The following is an 18,251-nucleotide window of genomic DNA, read 5'->3' as shown; positions in this document are numbered from 1 at the left end:
GGTACCAAAAAATTTCTGCAGCATTGAAGGTCCCCAAGAACACAGTGGACTCCATCATTCTCATCATTCACTCCTCAGTAAAAGGCACATGACAGCCCGCTTGGAGTTTGCCAAAAGGCACCTAAAGGACTCTCAGACCATGAGAAACAAGATTATCTGGTCTGATGAAACCAAGATTGAACTCTTTGGCCTGAATGCCAAGCATCTTGTCTGGAGGAAATCTGGCACCATCCCTACGGCGAAGCATGGTGGTGGCAGCATCATGCTGTGGGAATGTTTTTCAGCGGCAGGGACTGGGAGACTAGTCAGGATCGAGGGAAAGATGAACGGAGCAAAGTACAGAGAGATCCTTGATGAAAACCTGCTCCAGTTCACTCAGGACCTCAGACGGGCAAAGGTTCACCTTCCAACAGGACAACGACCCTAAGCACACAGCCAAGATAACGCAGGAGTGGCTTCGGGACAAGTCTCTGAATGTCCTTGAGTGGCCCAGCCAGAGCCCGGACTTGAACCCAATTGAACATGTCTGGAGAGACCTGAAAATAGCTGTGCAGTGACGCTCCCCATCCAACCTGACAGAGCTTGAGAGGATCTGCAAAGAAGAATGGGAGAAACTACCCAAATACAGGTGTGCCAAGCTTGTAGCGTCATACCCAAAAAGTCTCAAGGCTGTATTCGCTGCCAAAGGTGCTTCAACGTAGTACTGAGTAAAGGGTCTGAATACTTATGTAAATGTTTTTTTTTTTATATACATTTGCAAACATTTATAAAAAACAGTTTTGCTTTGTCATTATGGGGTATTGTGTATAGATTGATGAGGGGAAAAAAACAATTTAATCCATTTTAGAATAAGACTGTAACATTAAGAAAATGTGGAAAAAGTCAAGGGGTCTGAATACTTTCCCGATGCACTTTATGTATTTGTGTGTGTGAGTGTGAGTGTCAATGTGTGTGCTGGTGTGTGTGTGGTGTGTGTTTGCATATACGCCTGGATGAGTGTATTCGATGGACTGGGCTTGGAGCGCCAGGGCCGGTGGTGTGTGTTGTGGCAGGAGGGAAGAAAGGGGGGAGGCTGTCTAACTCAATCTGTCCCTGGTCGTGTATCTGTCACGGTTAACGTAAGCCAGCAGCCTTCCTTGACAGACACTCAATGACCATCTCTGTAAGCAAATCTGCTTTTTCTACCCTCCATTTCATATGAGGAGTTTGAGGATAGAGAAGGAAATAGAGAGGGATGTGGCAGAGTCTCCAGAGAGAGTCAGCATGACATACTAGTGTAATGAAGATGGTGAATGACAAAGAGCACCAAACAGAAACACATACCGTACGCAGAGATGTATCCAAAAGTGTGTGTGTATGCATGCACCTTAAGCACTCGTTCTCTTCCACGCACACACACACTTGCACACGCGCACGCACACATGCACACACATTCTCTCTCTCTCTCTCGCTCTCCACCTCTGACGGACAGTCAGATGGATGGTGAGGGGAGCGCGACAGAGAAATTGTAGCTCTTCTAAGAGCGTTAACTCTGAGGAGAGAGGTGGCTGCATGGTTTCTCTCTCCTCAGCCTCTATCTGCTTCTCCCTTTCTCTCCTCTTCCTCTCATTCCCAGTCGATCTCATTCTCTCCCATCACAGCCGCTCTCTCCCTCCCCCCTCTCTCTTTTCCACTATCTCTCTCTCCCCCTCTCTCTCTCTCTCTCTCTCTCTCTCTCTCTCTCTCTCTCTCTCTCTCTCTCTCTCTCTCTCTCTCTCTCTCTCTCTCATGAATGTCACCTCTGCTGATGGTGGCTGCTGGAATTCACACACACGCACGCACGCACACACACACACACGCACGCACGCACGCACGCACGCACACACACACACACACACACACACACACACACACACACACACACACACACACACACACACACACACACACACACACACACACACACACACACACATACACACACACACACACTCTCACACTCGCTCGCTGGCTTTGGGTGGAAGGAGGGGGGTTAGGTGAGGGCTGTGTGGAGAGAGAGCATGCCAGAAGAGGCGGAAGAGAAATCTCTCTCTGTCCATCCCTCTGTTCCGTTCCCGGCTTCATTCTTGTGAGTCTGTCACTGTCCCGCCTGCTATGCTGCCTCTGGATCTAAATCTGCTGGATTACCGCTCTGTTTCTCCGCTCATTATTCCTGACGCCCGCTTTTCTACGGCAGGCAAAGTTGGGCATCCAGAAACTAAATGGTGACTGCCTGTATATTTTTATGCTGTTTGAGCTTCAAAAATATTTTTATATGACAGAGAAAAGAGCTCTGTCTCTTTTTTGGGGGTTGTATACTTACAGGATAGGCTAGTGATTTTGCAATATTGTGAACTTCGTTGTCTGGTGATTTGGTCGTGAGGGACAAGATGGGTGGGGAGGGGGGTTAGAAATGTAAGAAATGGCGATATCTTTACGTGTTTTTTTATAGAACAGACATTCTAACCTCAATCACCCTTCTTTATTTTGACTGACGATGTGACCTTACTGGTCTTTGATTTTGGGTGTTTTTTTAGTGTTGGTGTATTTATTTCTCATCACACTGGAGTGTCAACATTGGATGTGTGACTGCAGTTGAACTTTCACCTTCTCCAGCTCTTTCCTTTTCCAGGGGGCTCTGAACCTAACCCCCATATCTGTAACACCGCGTAGACCCCCTCTCCCCCCTCTGGGGCTCTCCCTGGACCTTCCCATCTCTCTCTGCTGCTTGAGGACAGAGATAGCCCCACCAGGAGAGGGGCTGTTGGGTAAGAAGACACCCCCCTCCCAAACGTGAGAGGGGGGGAAGATGGCAGCTCTCGCCAGCTCTCTCATCAGACAGAAACGGGCGGTCAAGGACGACGGACAAAACCGACCTGTAGCCAACAAGAGGAAGCCCTGTCCCAAGAGCAACAAGTCTCTCTGCCAGAAACAGATCCTAGTCCTTATTTCTAAAGTACGGCTATGTGGGGGTCGAAAAGGTCGAAACGAAAAGAGACCGGGTGAGTCATCACTCTCTTCTTCCTCCTCCTCCATCTCCTCCCCTTCCTCTCTGCCAAGTCATTGATTGGTTGGTGGAATGGTGGTCACAGGTAAACACAATATATGCTTTTGAGCCTATCTGTCATTTTTTGGGGTAAACATTTTGGGGGTCAATTTTTTGCCTAATTCATAACAAATAGAATGTGGGGATGTTCATGTTGGATTTTTTGTTTTGTTTTTTGAATGAATGAATGAATGAATGAATGATTAGAGAATTAGATTCTATCCATGTGAAAATATGAAATGTGTCCGTTTGGGTCAGTCCATGTCAGAATGAAAAGGAGTGCCATATTAGATGCCGCTGGTTGTAGCGTGTATGCCCTAGTTCTACAGAGGGAGGACACAGAGAGACAACAGAGCTACATCAGCAGTGGTGAGCAGGAGTCTCCCCTCACACTGCTGGATTATATAGTGTACAGTCAGCCTTCCCCAAATCCACACTGCTGTTCCCATCCTGGGTAGTGGCTAGTTGGATAGTGCGTATGTCATATGGAGTGGATTATTACTCTGTCGGACCATACTGGAGGGACCACATGATGCAGTAGACTACAAAGAGAAAACCCACATCCCACATGCATACACTATTCTTAGTTCAGTGCACCTTTTAGACCTGCCTTTGGGGAGGTAATTAGAGCCACTTATTTCTGTCTAAGTGTGTGTGTGTGTGCGTGCATCTGTGTGTACATCTGTGCCTGCTTGTGTGTGTTTTGTGTATACTGCAGGTGTGTTGGTAATGTGCACTGTAACTACACCTACGGTTCATTTTCAATTATGTTAAAGACCCTTCAACCCTTTCCACCCCCACTCCAGAGATGATTAATACATTTCAGAGACCAATCTAACCTGTGTTCTAATCTATGTAACCTTGCCACTGGCAAAAAATACAATGATCACAACATTGTTTTCTTCAAAATCCATTGGGTGGCCATGAAAATGTAGCCTCACGAGCCGCCTGATTAAAGAAAATGTCTGGTTTCTGTGAATTCTGCTTCTGGATAGTGAAGAGTTGAACGTAAAGGATCATAGCAGCCGCCATATTGAGAATATAACCCATAGTGTATTTCATACTACATAAATATTTTGTTGTAACCCTAGATAATCCCTGTTTGGAGAATCACCACTTTTCTACAAAGGCTAAAATGTCTGCTACATGATAATGCTGTCTGCAAGATGTTGCTGTATAATGTTGCTACTTTATGGACACAGTAAGGACATGTCAGAGAGGGCTCACAATAGAAAACTCGACGTAATCCTTGTTATTTCCTGGTGTTGTACTATCAGACATATTTATTTTGCTCTGGCATCTTCTAGTTTTCTTTCAATCACTTGGGCACATTTTTTAGATGAAAGTGATATATTTTCTAAACATTAAGTACAAAACTCTAAACTGATAACACTTGTAATGCTCCCCCCCATCTTATGTTCAGAACCTTTGATTGTGCATTCACCCCTGAGTCATTCAAGCAAAATCAACATTTTCCATGAAATACCATTGCCGTTTTGTTACCATTACATCAGATAATGATAGGCTCACCATTTAGTCATTTTAACTACCATTTATCCAATATCAAAAAATACAAGATGTTTTAAGTTCTGAATAGAAAGAATAGTAGATGGTAAATATAATTTATTATAATTTTCCATACAGTTTTTTACTATAACTTCATATGCAATTTTTCTGCCCCAAGCAAAACTGTACAAGATCACCTTTTTTTTTTTTACGTGACTTGTCAACTGATACAGTATCGCCTGTCTCTGCTTGAAATTCATCAGCTTACAATGTATAAATGACATTCAGATAGTAAGTGGAATACACTGAGTGTACAAATCATTAGGAACACTCTTTCCATGACAGACTGACCAGGTGAATCCAGGTGAAAGTTATGATCCCTTATTGATGTCACCTGTTAAATCCACTTCAATCAGTGTAGATGAAGGGGAGGAGACAGGTTAAAGAAGGATTTTTAAGCCTTGAGACAATTGAAACATGGATTGTGTGTGTCTGCCGTTCAGAGGGTGAATGGACAAGACAAAAGATTGAAGTGCCTTTGAACGGGGTATGGTAGTAGGTGCCAGGCGCACCGGTTTGAGTTTATCAACAACTGCAGCGCTGCTGGGTTTTTCAGGCTCAACAGTTTCCCATGTGTATCAAGAATGGTCCACCACCCAAAGGACATGCAGCCAACTTGACACAACTGTGGGAAGCATTGGAGTCAACATGGGCCAGCATCCCTGTGGAACACTTTCAACACCTTGTAGAGGCTGTTCTGAGGGCAAAAGGGGGTGCAACTCAATATTAGGAAGGTGTTCCTAATGTTTTGTACACATATTGTTATATATAACCCAGGTATTTCAGCAGTGCATTGTAGACTACACTATAATTCCAAATGGTGGCACATAGAGTGACTCTTTCCACTTTGTCCTATTGAAGCATACTGGCTGATGACAATGATGTAGTATTTACAGCCACATCCATATATGATTTGGTTTTACCTTCCAACATAACTTGACTCAAATTGATACATTTATGAGGTAAAAGTATAGAAATGTACAGTGTTCAGCACTTATCAAACTATATCCGTTAACTATGGACTACATCATTTTTGTTTAGTAGTTATCAGTTTTGAGCAGTTAGATTAAGTGATAGTTAATTGTATTGTTAACAAATGACAACAAAATCATATCAAAAATAAAGTGAATATTGCATTTTGAAAAGCAGATACTTGAATATGTATCCAAATTGAAAGAACCACTGGGCAAAAACTGACTGAATCAACGTTGTTTCCACGTCATTTCAACCCTCCCAAAAAATGTATGTGATGATGCTGAATCAACGTGGAAAATGGATTGAATTTGTCATCAACGTAAGGGCATTTCGTCTTTTTTTTACCCATCTTTTTGCCTAAATCCAATGACATGGTGAATTTTTGTATTGGTTTCACATTGAATTCACGTTAGTTGACAACTCAACCAAATGTAAATCAAAACTAGACGTTGAACTGACGTCTGTTCCCAGTGTGGAGTAATTTGCTGCAGTGAACAAGTGACTTTGTGAATTTGTTTGTTGTAATCAGTCAATTGAAAATGTGCTTAGAGTTTTGAAACATTCTGATGATCTGTTTTGATATTTGCGCTTAGAGTTGTAAAAATGTACCGCATACAGTACTTGTGAAAATTGCACCAAAGTGATTAAAAAAACTATCTGCTGTTTCAGCTATAAGTTATTTGCGTGACATGAATTATTTGTGTGTCTTTGTAAGTGTTTGTATATCAGAATTTACATGCAAGTGTGGAAGACTGTGTGTGTGTGTTTGTGTGTACGTGCGTGTCTGTGTATGTACAGGTAAAATAATGGAAACACGAGTAAATAAGGATACAAAGTATATTGAAAGCAGGTGCTTCCATAGAGGTGTTTTTCCAAGCTTAGGGTCATGTATCAAAATGCTGGGCAGGTCATTATTTTGGCAAATATTTTGGCTACCATGGCTATGCCCCCATAGGATGACAATGCCCCCATCCACAGGGCACGAATGGTCACTGAATGGTTTGATGAGCATGAAAACGATGTAAACCCAGCCAGGTCACCCGTAACACAAGTCAATATTCGATGTCCATCCATGTCTGAGGACGTTGGGAGATAAAGTGGAAACCGGCCACTAGGGGCAACAGTGATCACTATTACCTTCAAGTAGGCTTTGGTTTTGCTAGGGCATAAGCATCTCCCTCTGGTTCCAAAGTTTTTTGTTTTTGTTTTAAGCCTATCCCAAACCTTAACCCTTACTTTAACTATTCCTAGTTAATGCCTAACCTTAAGAATTCAGTGTTAATGCCTAAACTTAACCTTGGAACCATACAGCAACCAAACACTGTGACATTTGAGAAACATGGATGAACATCTCATTCTGATATGAGACTGTGTGAGCTTGTTGTGTAAACCATTTGTCATGACCGTCTTAGTCACCAGATCTCAACCCAATTAAACACTTATGAGAGATTCTGGAGAGGAGCCTGAAACAGCGTTTTCCACCACCATCAACAAAACACCAAATTAAGGAATTTATTGTGGAAGAATGGTGTCGCATCCCTCCAATAGAGTTCCAGACACTTGTAGAATCTATGCCAAGATGCATTTAAGCTGTTCTGGCTCGTGGTGGCCCAAAACCCTATTAAGACACTTTATGTTGGTGTTTCCTTTATTTTGGCAGTTACCTGTATGTGTGTGTGTGTGTGTGTGTGTGTGTGCGTGTGTGTGTGTGTGTGTGTGTGTGTGTGTGTGTGTGTGTGTGTGTGTGTCTCCCATATATGTGTGCTTGAGTTTATGTGCATGTTTATGTCTCTGTGTGTGAAAGCCCCAGAGTAATGTATGATAACAACCTCCCCATGAACCTGAAATAGCACAGTGCTGTATTCCCATTCCTTCAGTAGCTACAGAGTGCACTGCTGCCATGCCTCTTAGCTTTGTTATGGTAATATCCATTGGTGTTGCAACTGTGAGTGACATCATAAACAACAGTGAAAAACAACAGGAAAGCTTCGATGTTCTCACATATGACTGCGTATTTGCATAACCCAGCTTCAGGCCACTAAATGTCTCATAGTTGGGTTCACTGCACTTTAAGGTACTCACTTTGTTCCAGTGTTTGTGTCTTTTATTTAGGGGAGTGTTATATAAGTGATCCATCGCCATTCCTCCATTGTAAGTGCATTCTACCATCAAGCCATCAGCATCGGCATGGTAATACTTTTATTTTTTACAATCCCATCAGGGGAAATATATAGGCCGAGGCTGCAGATCCGTAGGTAACTGCCTTGTCCCGCCCCCACCCCCGCCCAACCCCTGTCCCGCCCCCCTGGATCCCGTGGAAATAACCATATCATGTTCTGCGCATGTGTTTCTTTACCTTCACTTTACACACACACATTTATGTGGTCACCCTCCCTTCAAATTTCTCACTGCCAATCGTAAATGATAAATCTTCACATTTTACAGGTGAAACATCCATGCAGTATCTGCATGCAAACCATTTGATCTCAATCAGTTTCATAAGAATATGCATTTAGGTCTTTTTAGCTATGTACAGTGTTGTTTCTAATTATGTACAGTGAGTGAATTTTAGAGCAGATGGTTTTATACTGTAGCATACCTGTGTATTGTTTCAATCAGATCCGCAGCCACTCTGAAATATTTACAACTCTCATAAAACTGTAGTATTTGCAGTATACAAATTTCCTATGATGGTGTTAGGTGTATAGTGCTAAAGATGTCATATTACCATCAAACGTGTGGTAGCTGCAGAATGCAGCATCAGCCTCTGTTCCCACCTTCCCTCCACCTCTTCCTGTCCAGGTCTCTTTTAAGATGGCTGCCCTGCTGGCCCGCTATATGAAAGCTCTCTGCCAGCGATCTGCGGTGATTCTCCCCTCTCCAATTGATCCAGCGCATTAATGTACAGTATACTGATTAATCAATAATCACCATCTTAGTTTGTCCAATGAGGAATCTGACCTGGGAAGGGTGGGATATTGAGCAGTGACCCTCTCCTCCCCTCACACACTCTGCCTAACTCTCTCTCACACACACACACACACATGTGCTTTCTCACAAACACGCACGCACAAATATGCACGCTCACACACACCTACAACCTGGCCAATGACACCTGGGCAAGATGAGAATGAGACAGTAATATTAACCAAAGCTAAAGAGGAGTGTTTGATCTGCAGTTAGTGCATGTTGACAGCCAGACAGACAAGAAGTGTAGTATAGTCCCAGATGTCTTCTGGCGCAGAGGTGGGTTGTTGTAAAGAATGAGTAGGCATCAGTAGGGCCAATCGACTGCACCCTGGAAAAGTGCTGCGGGTCACAAATCTGGGACCCTATCGGCGAGCAGGAGATCAGGGAACGTGGTGAGATCCAGCATAGGATAGCATTTAGTTGACCGCAAGAGATGAGGGCCCTAAAGTCGCTTACTGGACAACACCTGATCACACTGAGCAGTGTTAGGTAGCCTCCATCAGATCTTTACTGACTGCGACAGGGGTCAGAGAGAAAGAGAGAGCGAGAAAGAGAGAGAGGGAGAAAGAGAAAAAGAGGGAGAAGAAGGGAGTGAGAGAGAGAGAAAGAGTGAGAGAGGAGGGAGAGAGGAGGAGGGAGGGAGAGAGAGAGAGCCTGAGTGAGAGTGGAAGAAAGAGGAAAGTTAACAGAGATGTCAGTGGAGATACGGAGGGAGAGATAGAGAGATAGCTTGATGTGATAAAGGAGAAGGAGGCGGGAGGAGAAAGATGTGAGTGATCCTGTCAAAGAGAGAAGGCATGCAGAGATGGGTTTGAGAGAGGGATACCATGAGGTTGAGAGCAAAGAGACCACGGTCACTAAAAAAATTATTTATTTCTACACGTTAAGACCTTATTTTCCCTTTTGACAAAATAAAGCATTACAACAAGCACAATCAGATCTTACAGTAGTACCTTTTAATGGAAAACTACTGTACATTGAGTAGGCCATAACGATAGCCATCATATCTGCACAATAAATACTTTTTTTACACCAATTGTTAGTTACAGTCTTGTCCCATCGCTGCAACTCTCATACAGACTTGGGAGAAGTGAAGGTCAAGAGCCGCACAACTGGCATCTGAAGTCAGCAAGCATGCGCCCTGCCCCCCACAAGGAGTCACTAGAGCGCAATGGGACAAGGACTTCCCGGCCAGCCAAACCCTCCCCTAACCCGGACGACACTGGGCCAATTGTGCGCCGCCACATGGGTCTCCCATTCGCAGCCGACTACAACACAGCCTGTGATCGATCCCGGGTCTGTAGTGACACCTCTAGCATTGTGATACTATGCCTTAGACCGCTGCGCCACTCAGGAGGCCTTGATTAATCACAATTATTAAGTGCTTTTATCACGAGTAGACCATTTGCAATTCTGATTTTAAGCTTGGTGTTTTATTTGAGATTTTAAAAATTCTTTAGCCATGACAAACATGATTTCAAAATAACATTTGTATCTGTTTTCAGAGTGTACAGTCGTGGTCAAAAGTTTTGAGAATGACACAAATATTAATTTTCACAAAGTCTGCTGCCTCAGTTTTTATGATGGCAATTTGCATATACTCCAGAATGTTATGAAGAGTGATCAGATTAATTGCAATGAATTGCCATAAAAATTAACTTAATCCCCAAAAAACATTTCCACTGCATTTCAGCCCTGCCACAAAAGGACCAGCTGACATCATGTCAGTGATTCTCTCGTTAACACAGGTGAGAGTGTTGACGAGGACAAGGCTGGAGATCACTCTGTCATGCTGATTGAGTTAGAATAACAGACAGGAAGCTTTAAAAGGAGGGTGGTGCTTGAAATCATTGTTCTTCCTCTGTTAACCATGGTTACCTGCAAGGAAACACGTGCCGTCGTCATTGCTTTGCACAAAAAGGGCTTCACAGGCAAGGATATTGCTGCTAGTAAGATTGCACCTAAATCAACCATTTATCGGATCATCAAGAACTTCAAGGAGAGAGGTTCAATTGTTGTGAAGAAGGCTTCAGGGCGCCCAAGAAAGTCCAGCAAGCGCCAGGACCGTCTCCTAAAGTTGATTCAGCTGCGGGATCGGGGCACCACCAGTGCAGAGCTTGCTCAGGAATGGCAGCAGGCAGGTGTGAGTGCATCTGCACTCACATTGAGGCAAATACTTTTGGAGGATGGCCTGGTGTCAAGAAGGGCAGCGAGGAAGTCAATTCTCTCCAGGAAAAACATCAGGGACACTGATATTCTGCAAAAGGTACAGGGATTGTACTGCTGTGGACTGGGGTAAAGCCATTTTCTCTGATGAATCCCCTTTCCGATTGTTTTGGTCATCCGGAAAAAAGCTTGTCTGGAGAAGACAAGGTGAGCGCTACCATCACTCCTGTGTCATGCCAACAGTAAAGCATCCTGAGACCATTCATGTGTGGGGTTGCTTCTCAGCCAAGGGAGTGGGCTCACTCACAATTTTGGCTAAGAACACAGCCATGAATAAAGAATAGTACCATCACATCCTCAGAGAGCAACTTCTCTCAACCATCTAAGAACAGTTTGGTGACGAACAATGCCTTTTCCAGCATGATGGAGCACCTGGCCATAAGGCAAAAGTGATAACTAAGTGGCTCGGGGAACAAACATCGAAATGTTGGTTCCATGGCCAGGAAACTCCCCAGACCTGAATCCCATTGAGAACTTGTGGTCAATCCTCAAGAGGCGGGTGGACAAACAAAAACCCACAAATTCTGACAAACTCCAAGCATTGATTATGCAAGAATGGGCTGCCATCAGTCAGGATGTATCCCAGAAGTTAATTGACAGCATGCCAGGGCGGATTGCAGAGGTCTTGAAAAAGAAGGGTCAACACTGCAAATATTGACTCTGCATAAACGTAATGTAATTGACAATAAAAGACTTTGACACTTATGGAATGCTTGTAATTATACTTCAGTATACCATAGTAACATCTGACAAAAATATCTAAAAACACTGAAGCAGCAAACTTTGTGAAGACCAATAGTTGTGTCATTCTCAAAACTTTTGACCATGACTGTACTGTATTATGGAATAAAACCTAGGGAAAGAGTCGACACCCAGCTTGAGTCTGTCAGTCTCTGGGCAAAACAATGAGCAGAGATCACCTTGGCTTCGTCCAATTTCCGGGGATTTTCAAATTTGTCCATGAACAACGCCTGTTGCGTCACAAGGCCTAAAATACCTCTTAGCAAATAGCATCCAAGGACCAGGACGCTAGTATCCATGCGTAAGCATATCCGATTAGTTTAGGAACAGAGGGTGAATAAATTCCTCTATTCCACTGTTTGATAATGAGAATTCCCAAGATGCATCAGATTACAGCCTAATGCAACAGCAAAGATTTGGGTCCGTTCCATAATCTTTGAGGAATTATTTTTTTTGCTCAAAAGGAAAAAACACAATTAGAACTGAAGATATTGATGTTTTTGGTATGGAGGCTTAATTTTCTGTCCCTAAAATAAGTCTCCAGGCTGGAGCTCCTAACTGAGCTGCAGGATACAGTGGATGGAAAGCTTCCAGAATCATGCTGATATCTAAAAGAAATGCAGAATGCATAAATCAGATTATCATTCTCTTTGAATGGATCAGAGGAAACTTGGCCTTTGGCCAAACACATAGTTATATTAGAGTACAGTAGCCCTGATAGCTGTAGCAGCAGTAATGATGAAAGGGGTCTGTTATGGTAATGCTGTAATGGTTATACAGTGGGGGAAAAAAGTATTTAGTCAGCCACCAATTGTGCAAGTTCTCCCACTTAAAAAGATGAGAGAGGCCTGTAATTTTCATCATAGGTACACGTCAACTGTGACAGACAAATTTAGAAAAAAAAATCCAGAAAATCACATTGTAGGATTTTTAATGAATTTATTTGCAAATTATGGTGGAAAATAAGTATTTGGTCAATAACAAAAGTTTCTCAATACTTTGTTATATACCCTTTGTTGGCAATGACACAGGTCAAACGTTTTCTGTAAGTCTTCACAAGGTTTTCACACACTGTTGCTGGTATTTTGGCCCATTCCTCCATGCAGATCTCCTCTAGAGCAGTGATGTTTTGGGGCTGTCGCTGGGCAACACAGACTTTCAACTCCCTCCAAAGATTTTCTATGGGGTTGAGATCTGGAGACTGGCTAGGCCACTCCAGGACCTTGAAATGTTTCTTACGAAGCCACTCCTTCGTTGCCCGGGCGGTGTGTTTGGGATCATTGTCATGCTGAAAGACCCAGCCACGTTTCATCTTCAATGCCCTTGCTGATGGAAGGAGGTTTTCACTCAAAATCTCACGATACATGGCCCCATTCATTCTTTCCTTTACATGGATCAGTCGTCCTGGTCCCTTTGCAGAAAAAACAGCCCCAAAGCATGATGTTTCCACCCCATGCTTCACAGTAGGTATGGTGTTCTTTGGATGCAACTCAGCATTCTTTGTCCTCCAAACACGACGAGTTGAGTTTTTACCAAAAAGTTCTATTTTGGTTTCATCTGACCATATGACATTCTCCCAATCCTCTTCTGGATCATCCAAATGCACTCTAGCAAACTTCAGACGGGCCTGGACATGTACTGGCTTAAGCAGGGGGACACGTCTGGCACTGCAGGATTTGAGTCCCTGGCGGCGTAGTGTGTTACTGATGGTAGGCTTTGTTACTTTGGTCCCAGCTCTCTGCAGGTCATTCACTAGGTCCCCCCGTGTGGTTCTGGGATTTTTGCTCACCATTCTTGTGATCATTTTGACCCCACGGGGTGAGATCTTGCGTGGAGCCCCAGATCGAGGGAGATTATCAGTGGTCTTGTATGTCTTCCATTTCCTAATAATTGCTCCCACAGTTGATTTCTTCAAACCAAGCTGCTTACCTATTGCAGATTCAGTCTTCCCAGCCTGGTGCAGATCTACAATTTTGTTTCTGGTGTCCTTTGACAGCTCTTTGGTCTTGGCCATAGTGGAGTTTGGAGTGTGACTGTTTGAGGTTGTGGACAGGTGTCTTTTATACTGATAACAAGTTCAAACAGGTGCCATTAATACAGGTAACGAGTGGAGGACAGAGGAGCCTCTTAAAGAAGAAGTTACAGGTCTGTGAGAGCCAGAAATCTTGCTTGTTTGTAGGTGACCAAATACTTATTTTCCACCATAATTTGCAAATAAAATTCATAAAAAATCCTACAATGTGATTTTCTGAAGAAAAAAAATCTCAATTTGTCAATTTGTCTATGATGTTACAGGCCTCTCTCATCTTTTTAAGTGGGAGAACTTGCACAATTGGTGGCTGACTAAATACTTTTTTCCCCCACTGTATTATGCTAGTCCCTGGTATTTAAAGGATTAGTTCACTATTTTACAATTTGATGTTAGATGGTTCCACACCCTAAAAGTAGTATATGGACCATGAGAAACTGTAATCCATGGTTCAGTTTTCTTTAAACAGCCATTACAAACTTCAGCTAACTTTAGCCACGGCCAACAAAAAATCTGTGGAAGTGATGGGGGCATATTGTATTTGTTAAAGGCGAAACCACCTTCAATTAATATCAAACCAAATATGGAGTTGATTTCAGGTGATTTGGACATTATTTTTTTAACATGCTCACATGCCCTCATCACTTCCATTGGTTTTTAGCTAGCGGTGGCTAAAGTTAGCTGAAGTTTGTAATGGCTGTATAAAGAAAAGTTTACCATGGATTACAGTTTCTCCTGGCCCATAGTCTACTTTCAGGGTGAGGAACCATCTAACATCAAGTTGTAAAATAATGAAATACTTACTCCTTTATTCAGAAGTTACATAGTGAAATAGTAATTACATCATACTGTATGAATAACACTTATTAAAACAAGCACCATTACCATTTGGCATCAGGTTGTGTTGAACTCATTAAAGTAAGTACCAAAAACGACTGTTACTACATAACTTCCTAATAAATCCTAAATCCATTGCAAACAGGAATGCAAAATCCAGTCAGGTCATGTATTAGTATTGTGCAGCAGTACTGTGCAGTGGTAAGAGTTCACTCTATGACTATGCTGTGTGACCCTGAGTGTGCACTGAGCTGAGCTGAGCTGATTTGAGGGTGTTGCCACTGGCCCTGAGGCTTATTTACTGACACCCAGCTCAGCTGAGGAAATATGTATTCACAGGAAACACCTTTTTGCCTTCTCTCGCCCTAAAGATATCGCAAAAGACAAAGAACGCAGTCATTGCCTCCCACATATAACAGCTGAAATTGAATTTGTGGATACTTTGATTAGACCGGACAAGGACAGATTGAGTTTAACCTCTAACAAGAGAAAGACAGAGAGAGAGAGAGAGAGAGGGTGGTGGAGGACAGGCAGAGAGATAAAGATGGAGGGATTGTGAAAGAGAGAGAGGGGTATAGAGAGAGAGAGAGCGGGATAGAGAGTGGGTGTAGAAGGCATGTACCATTCCTGTCCATCTGGATTAAAGTAATTACATTTACATTTACGTCATTTAGCAGACGCTCTTATCCAGCAGACGCTGTTATCCATTTATTTTTTTATTTTTTTTGGGGGGGGTAGAAGGATTACTTTATCCTATCCCAGGTATTCCTTAAAGAGGTGGGGTTTCAAATGTCTCCGGAAGGTGGTGAGTGACTCCGCTGTCCTGGCGTCGTGAGGGAGCTTGTTCCACCATTGGGGTGCCAGAGCAGCGAACAGTTTTGACTGGGCTGAGCGGGAACTATGCTTCCGCAGAGGAAGGGGAGCCAGCAGGCCAGAGGTGGATGAACGCAATGCCCTCGTTTGGGTGTAGGGACTGATCAGAGCCTGAAGGTACGGAGGTGCCGTTCCTCTCACAGCTCCATAGGCAAGCACCATGGTCTTGTAACAGATGCGAGCTTCAACTGGAAGCCAGATGAGTGTGCGGATGAGCGGGGTGACGTGAGAGAACTTGGGAAGGTTGAACACCAGACGGGCTGCGGCATTCTGGATGAGTTGTAGGGGTTTAATGGCACAGGCAGGGAGCCCAGCCAACAGAGAGTTGCAGTAATCCAGACGGGAGATGACAAGTGCCTGGATTAGGACCTGTGCCGCTTCCTGTGTAAGGCAGGGTCGTACTCGTTGTGTTATAGAGCATGAACCTACAGGATCGGGTCACCGCCTTGATGTTAGCGGAGAACGACAGGGTGTTGTCCAGGGTCACGCCAAGGCTCTTCGCACTCTGGGAGGAGGACACAACGGAGTTGTCAACCGTGATGGCGAGATCATGGAACGGGCAGTCCTTCCCCGGGAGGAAGAGCAGCTCCGTCTTGCCAAGGTTCAGCTTGAGGTGGTGATCCATCATCCATACTGATATGTCTGCCAGACATGCAGAGATGCGATTCGCCACCTGGTTATCAGAAGGGGGAAAGGAGAAGATTAGTTGTGTATCGTCAGCGTAGCAATGATAGGAGAGGCCATGTGAGGATATGACAGAGCCAAGTGACTTGGTGTATAGCGAGAATAGGAGAGGGCCTAGAACTGAGCCCTGGGGGACACCAGTGGTGAGAGCACGTGGTGCGGAGACAGCTTCTCGCCACGCCACTTGGTAGGAGCGACCGGTCAGGTAGGGACGCAATCCAAGAGTGAGCCGCGCCGGAGATGCCCAGCTCGGAGAGGGTGGAGAGGAGGATCTGATGGTTCACAGTATCAAAGGCAGCAGACAGGTCTAGAAGGACAAGAGCAGAGGAGAGAGAGTTAGCTTTAGCAGTGCGGAGAGCCTCCGTGACACTGAGAAGAGCAGTCTCAGTTGAATGACCAGTCTTGAAACCTGACTGGTTTGGATCAAGAAGGTCATTCTGAGAGAGATAGCAAGAGAGTTGGCTAAAGACGGCACGCTCAATAGTTTTGGAAAGAAAATAAAGAAGGGATACTGGTCTGTAGTTGTTGACATCGAGTGTTGGTTTTTTGAGAAGGGGTGCAACTCTCGCTCTCTTGAAGACGGAAGGGACATAGCCAGCGGTCAAGGATGAGTTGATCAGCGAGGTGAGGTAGGGGAGAAGGTCACCGGAGATGGTCTGGAGAAGAGAGGAGGGGATAGGGTCAAGCGGGCAGGTTGTTGGGCGGCCTGCAGTCACAAGTCGCAAGATTTTATCTGGAGAGAGAGGGGAGAAAGAAGTCAAAGCATAGGGTAGGGCAGTGTGAGCAGGACCAGCAGTGTCATTTGACTTAACAAACGAGGATCGGATGTCGTCAACCTTCTTTTCAAAGTGGTTGACGAAGTCATCCACAGAGAGGGAGGAGGGGGGATTCAGCAGGGAGGAGAATGTGGCAAAGAGCTTCCTAGGGTTAGAGGCAGATGCTTGGAATTTAGAGTGGTAGAAAGTGGCAGAAACAGATGAAGAAAATGTAGAGAGGAGGGAGTGAAAAGATGCCAGGTCCGCAGGGAGTCTAGTTTTCTTCAATTTCCGCTCAGCTGCCCGGAGCTCTGTTCTGTGAGCTCGCAATGAGTCATCAAGCCACGGAGCTGGAGGGGAGGACCGAGCCGGCCGGGAGGATAGGGGACATAGAGAGTCAAAGGATGCAGAAAGGGAGGAGAGGAGGGTTGAGGAGGCAGAATCAGGAGATTGGAGGGAGAAGGATTGAGCAGAGGGAAGAGATGATAGGATGGAAGAGGAGAGAGTAGCGGGAGAGAGAGAGCGAAGGTTGCAGCGGCGCATTACCATCTGTGTAGGGGCAGAGTGAGTAGTGTTGGAGGAGAGCGAGAGAGAAAAGGATACAAAGTAGTGGTCGGAGACATGGAGGGGAGTTGCACAAATTGTGCATAAGCAACGTGCCTCTGTGTGTGTGTGTTCGTGTGTGTTCGTTCCTGTGTGTGCTTGTGTGCACGAGTACATGTGAATGTGTGAACTGTACATGTGTGTAGTTAGTATTTACTTTCTGTCAGCTGTAATCTATCTCAGGCAATGTTGGGCTGAAAAGTGGCTGATCCCAGCCAGCACCAACACAAAACTCCTCTCACACCACACCAGTGCTACTTAGCACTGCTCCATTCATGACCCACAATGTTCTCACACCAATTTAGTTTCTCTATATGCTACAACAATCCACACCTAGTAATATCTATACCAACAGTACCAACCTGCATTCTTCATAATATTCATTTACACTTAAACTGACTGATTTATCCACGGTTTCAATCCTCCTTATTAAGAAATGCAAATGAGAACGAGATTTGGGTCTTGGAGGCGTGCTTTGATGTGGTTGTCTCTAGTGTGTGTGTTTGCACGTGGAACACGTTTGTACATTCGCTCTGCCTAAACTGTACATGTGTACACAGTTACAGTTATTTACCGTTCTAAATAACGAAACAGTCTAACCAGGCTGGAAGTAGCCTAGGCTAACTAGCAAGCTAGCCAACTTCTTTCACCAATTAGCTTCAGCCAGCCAGTGTGCGACCATGGGAAAATTGGTTTGACTTGGATTGCCTTTCTGTGGGGCTAGTTCGGGACCATTTTCATGTTACACACCTTTTAGTTTTCTCATTTAATGCTTTCAATATTTGTATACAGTGAGGGAAAAAAGTATTTGATCCCATGCTGATTTTGTACGTTTGCCCACTGACAAAGAAATGGTCAGTCTATCATTTTAATGGTAGGTTTATTTGAACAGTGAGAGACAGAATAACAACAAAAAAATCCAGAAAAA

General features: G+C 44.2%; 1 protein-coding gene across 2 annotated transcripts in view; it reads left to right on the top strand.

Annotated features, from left to right (window-relative positions):
- The first annotated feature begins 2,005 nt into the window (after positions 1–2,005).
- The window catches only part of LOC121578976 (fibroblast growth factor 11-like), a 48,732-nt gene continuing 32,486 nt past the window's right edge, over positions 2,006–18,251 (top strand). The window contains exons 1-2 of one of the 2 annotated variants that reach the window (XM_045224409.1): positions 2,006–2,984; positions 16,617–16,658. In XM_045224409.1, coding sequence (XP_045080344.1) covers positions 2,828–2,984; positions 16,617–16,658 — 199 coding nt within the window. In that variant the 5' untranslated portion in view covers positions 2,006–2,827. Of the gene's footprint in view, positions 3,021–16,616; positions 16,659–18,251 lie in introns of both variants that reach the window. The other variant, XM_041893263.2, reaches the window with a different exon arrangement.

The sequence above is a fragment of the Coregonus clupeaformis genome, chromosome 13 (assembly GCF_020615455.1).
Source record: "Coregonus clupeaformis isolate EN_2021a chromosome 13, ASM2061545v1, whole genome shotgun sequence".
NCBI classification, from domain to species: Eukaryota; Metazoa; Chordata; class Actinopteri; order Salmoniformes; family Salmonidae; genus Coregonus; species Coregonus clupeaformis.
The sequence above is the reverse complement of the archived record's forward strand: the minus strand, read 5'-3'. Positions and strand labels throughout refer to the sequence as shown.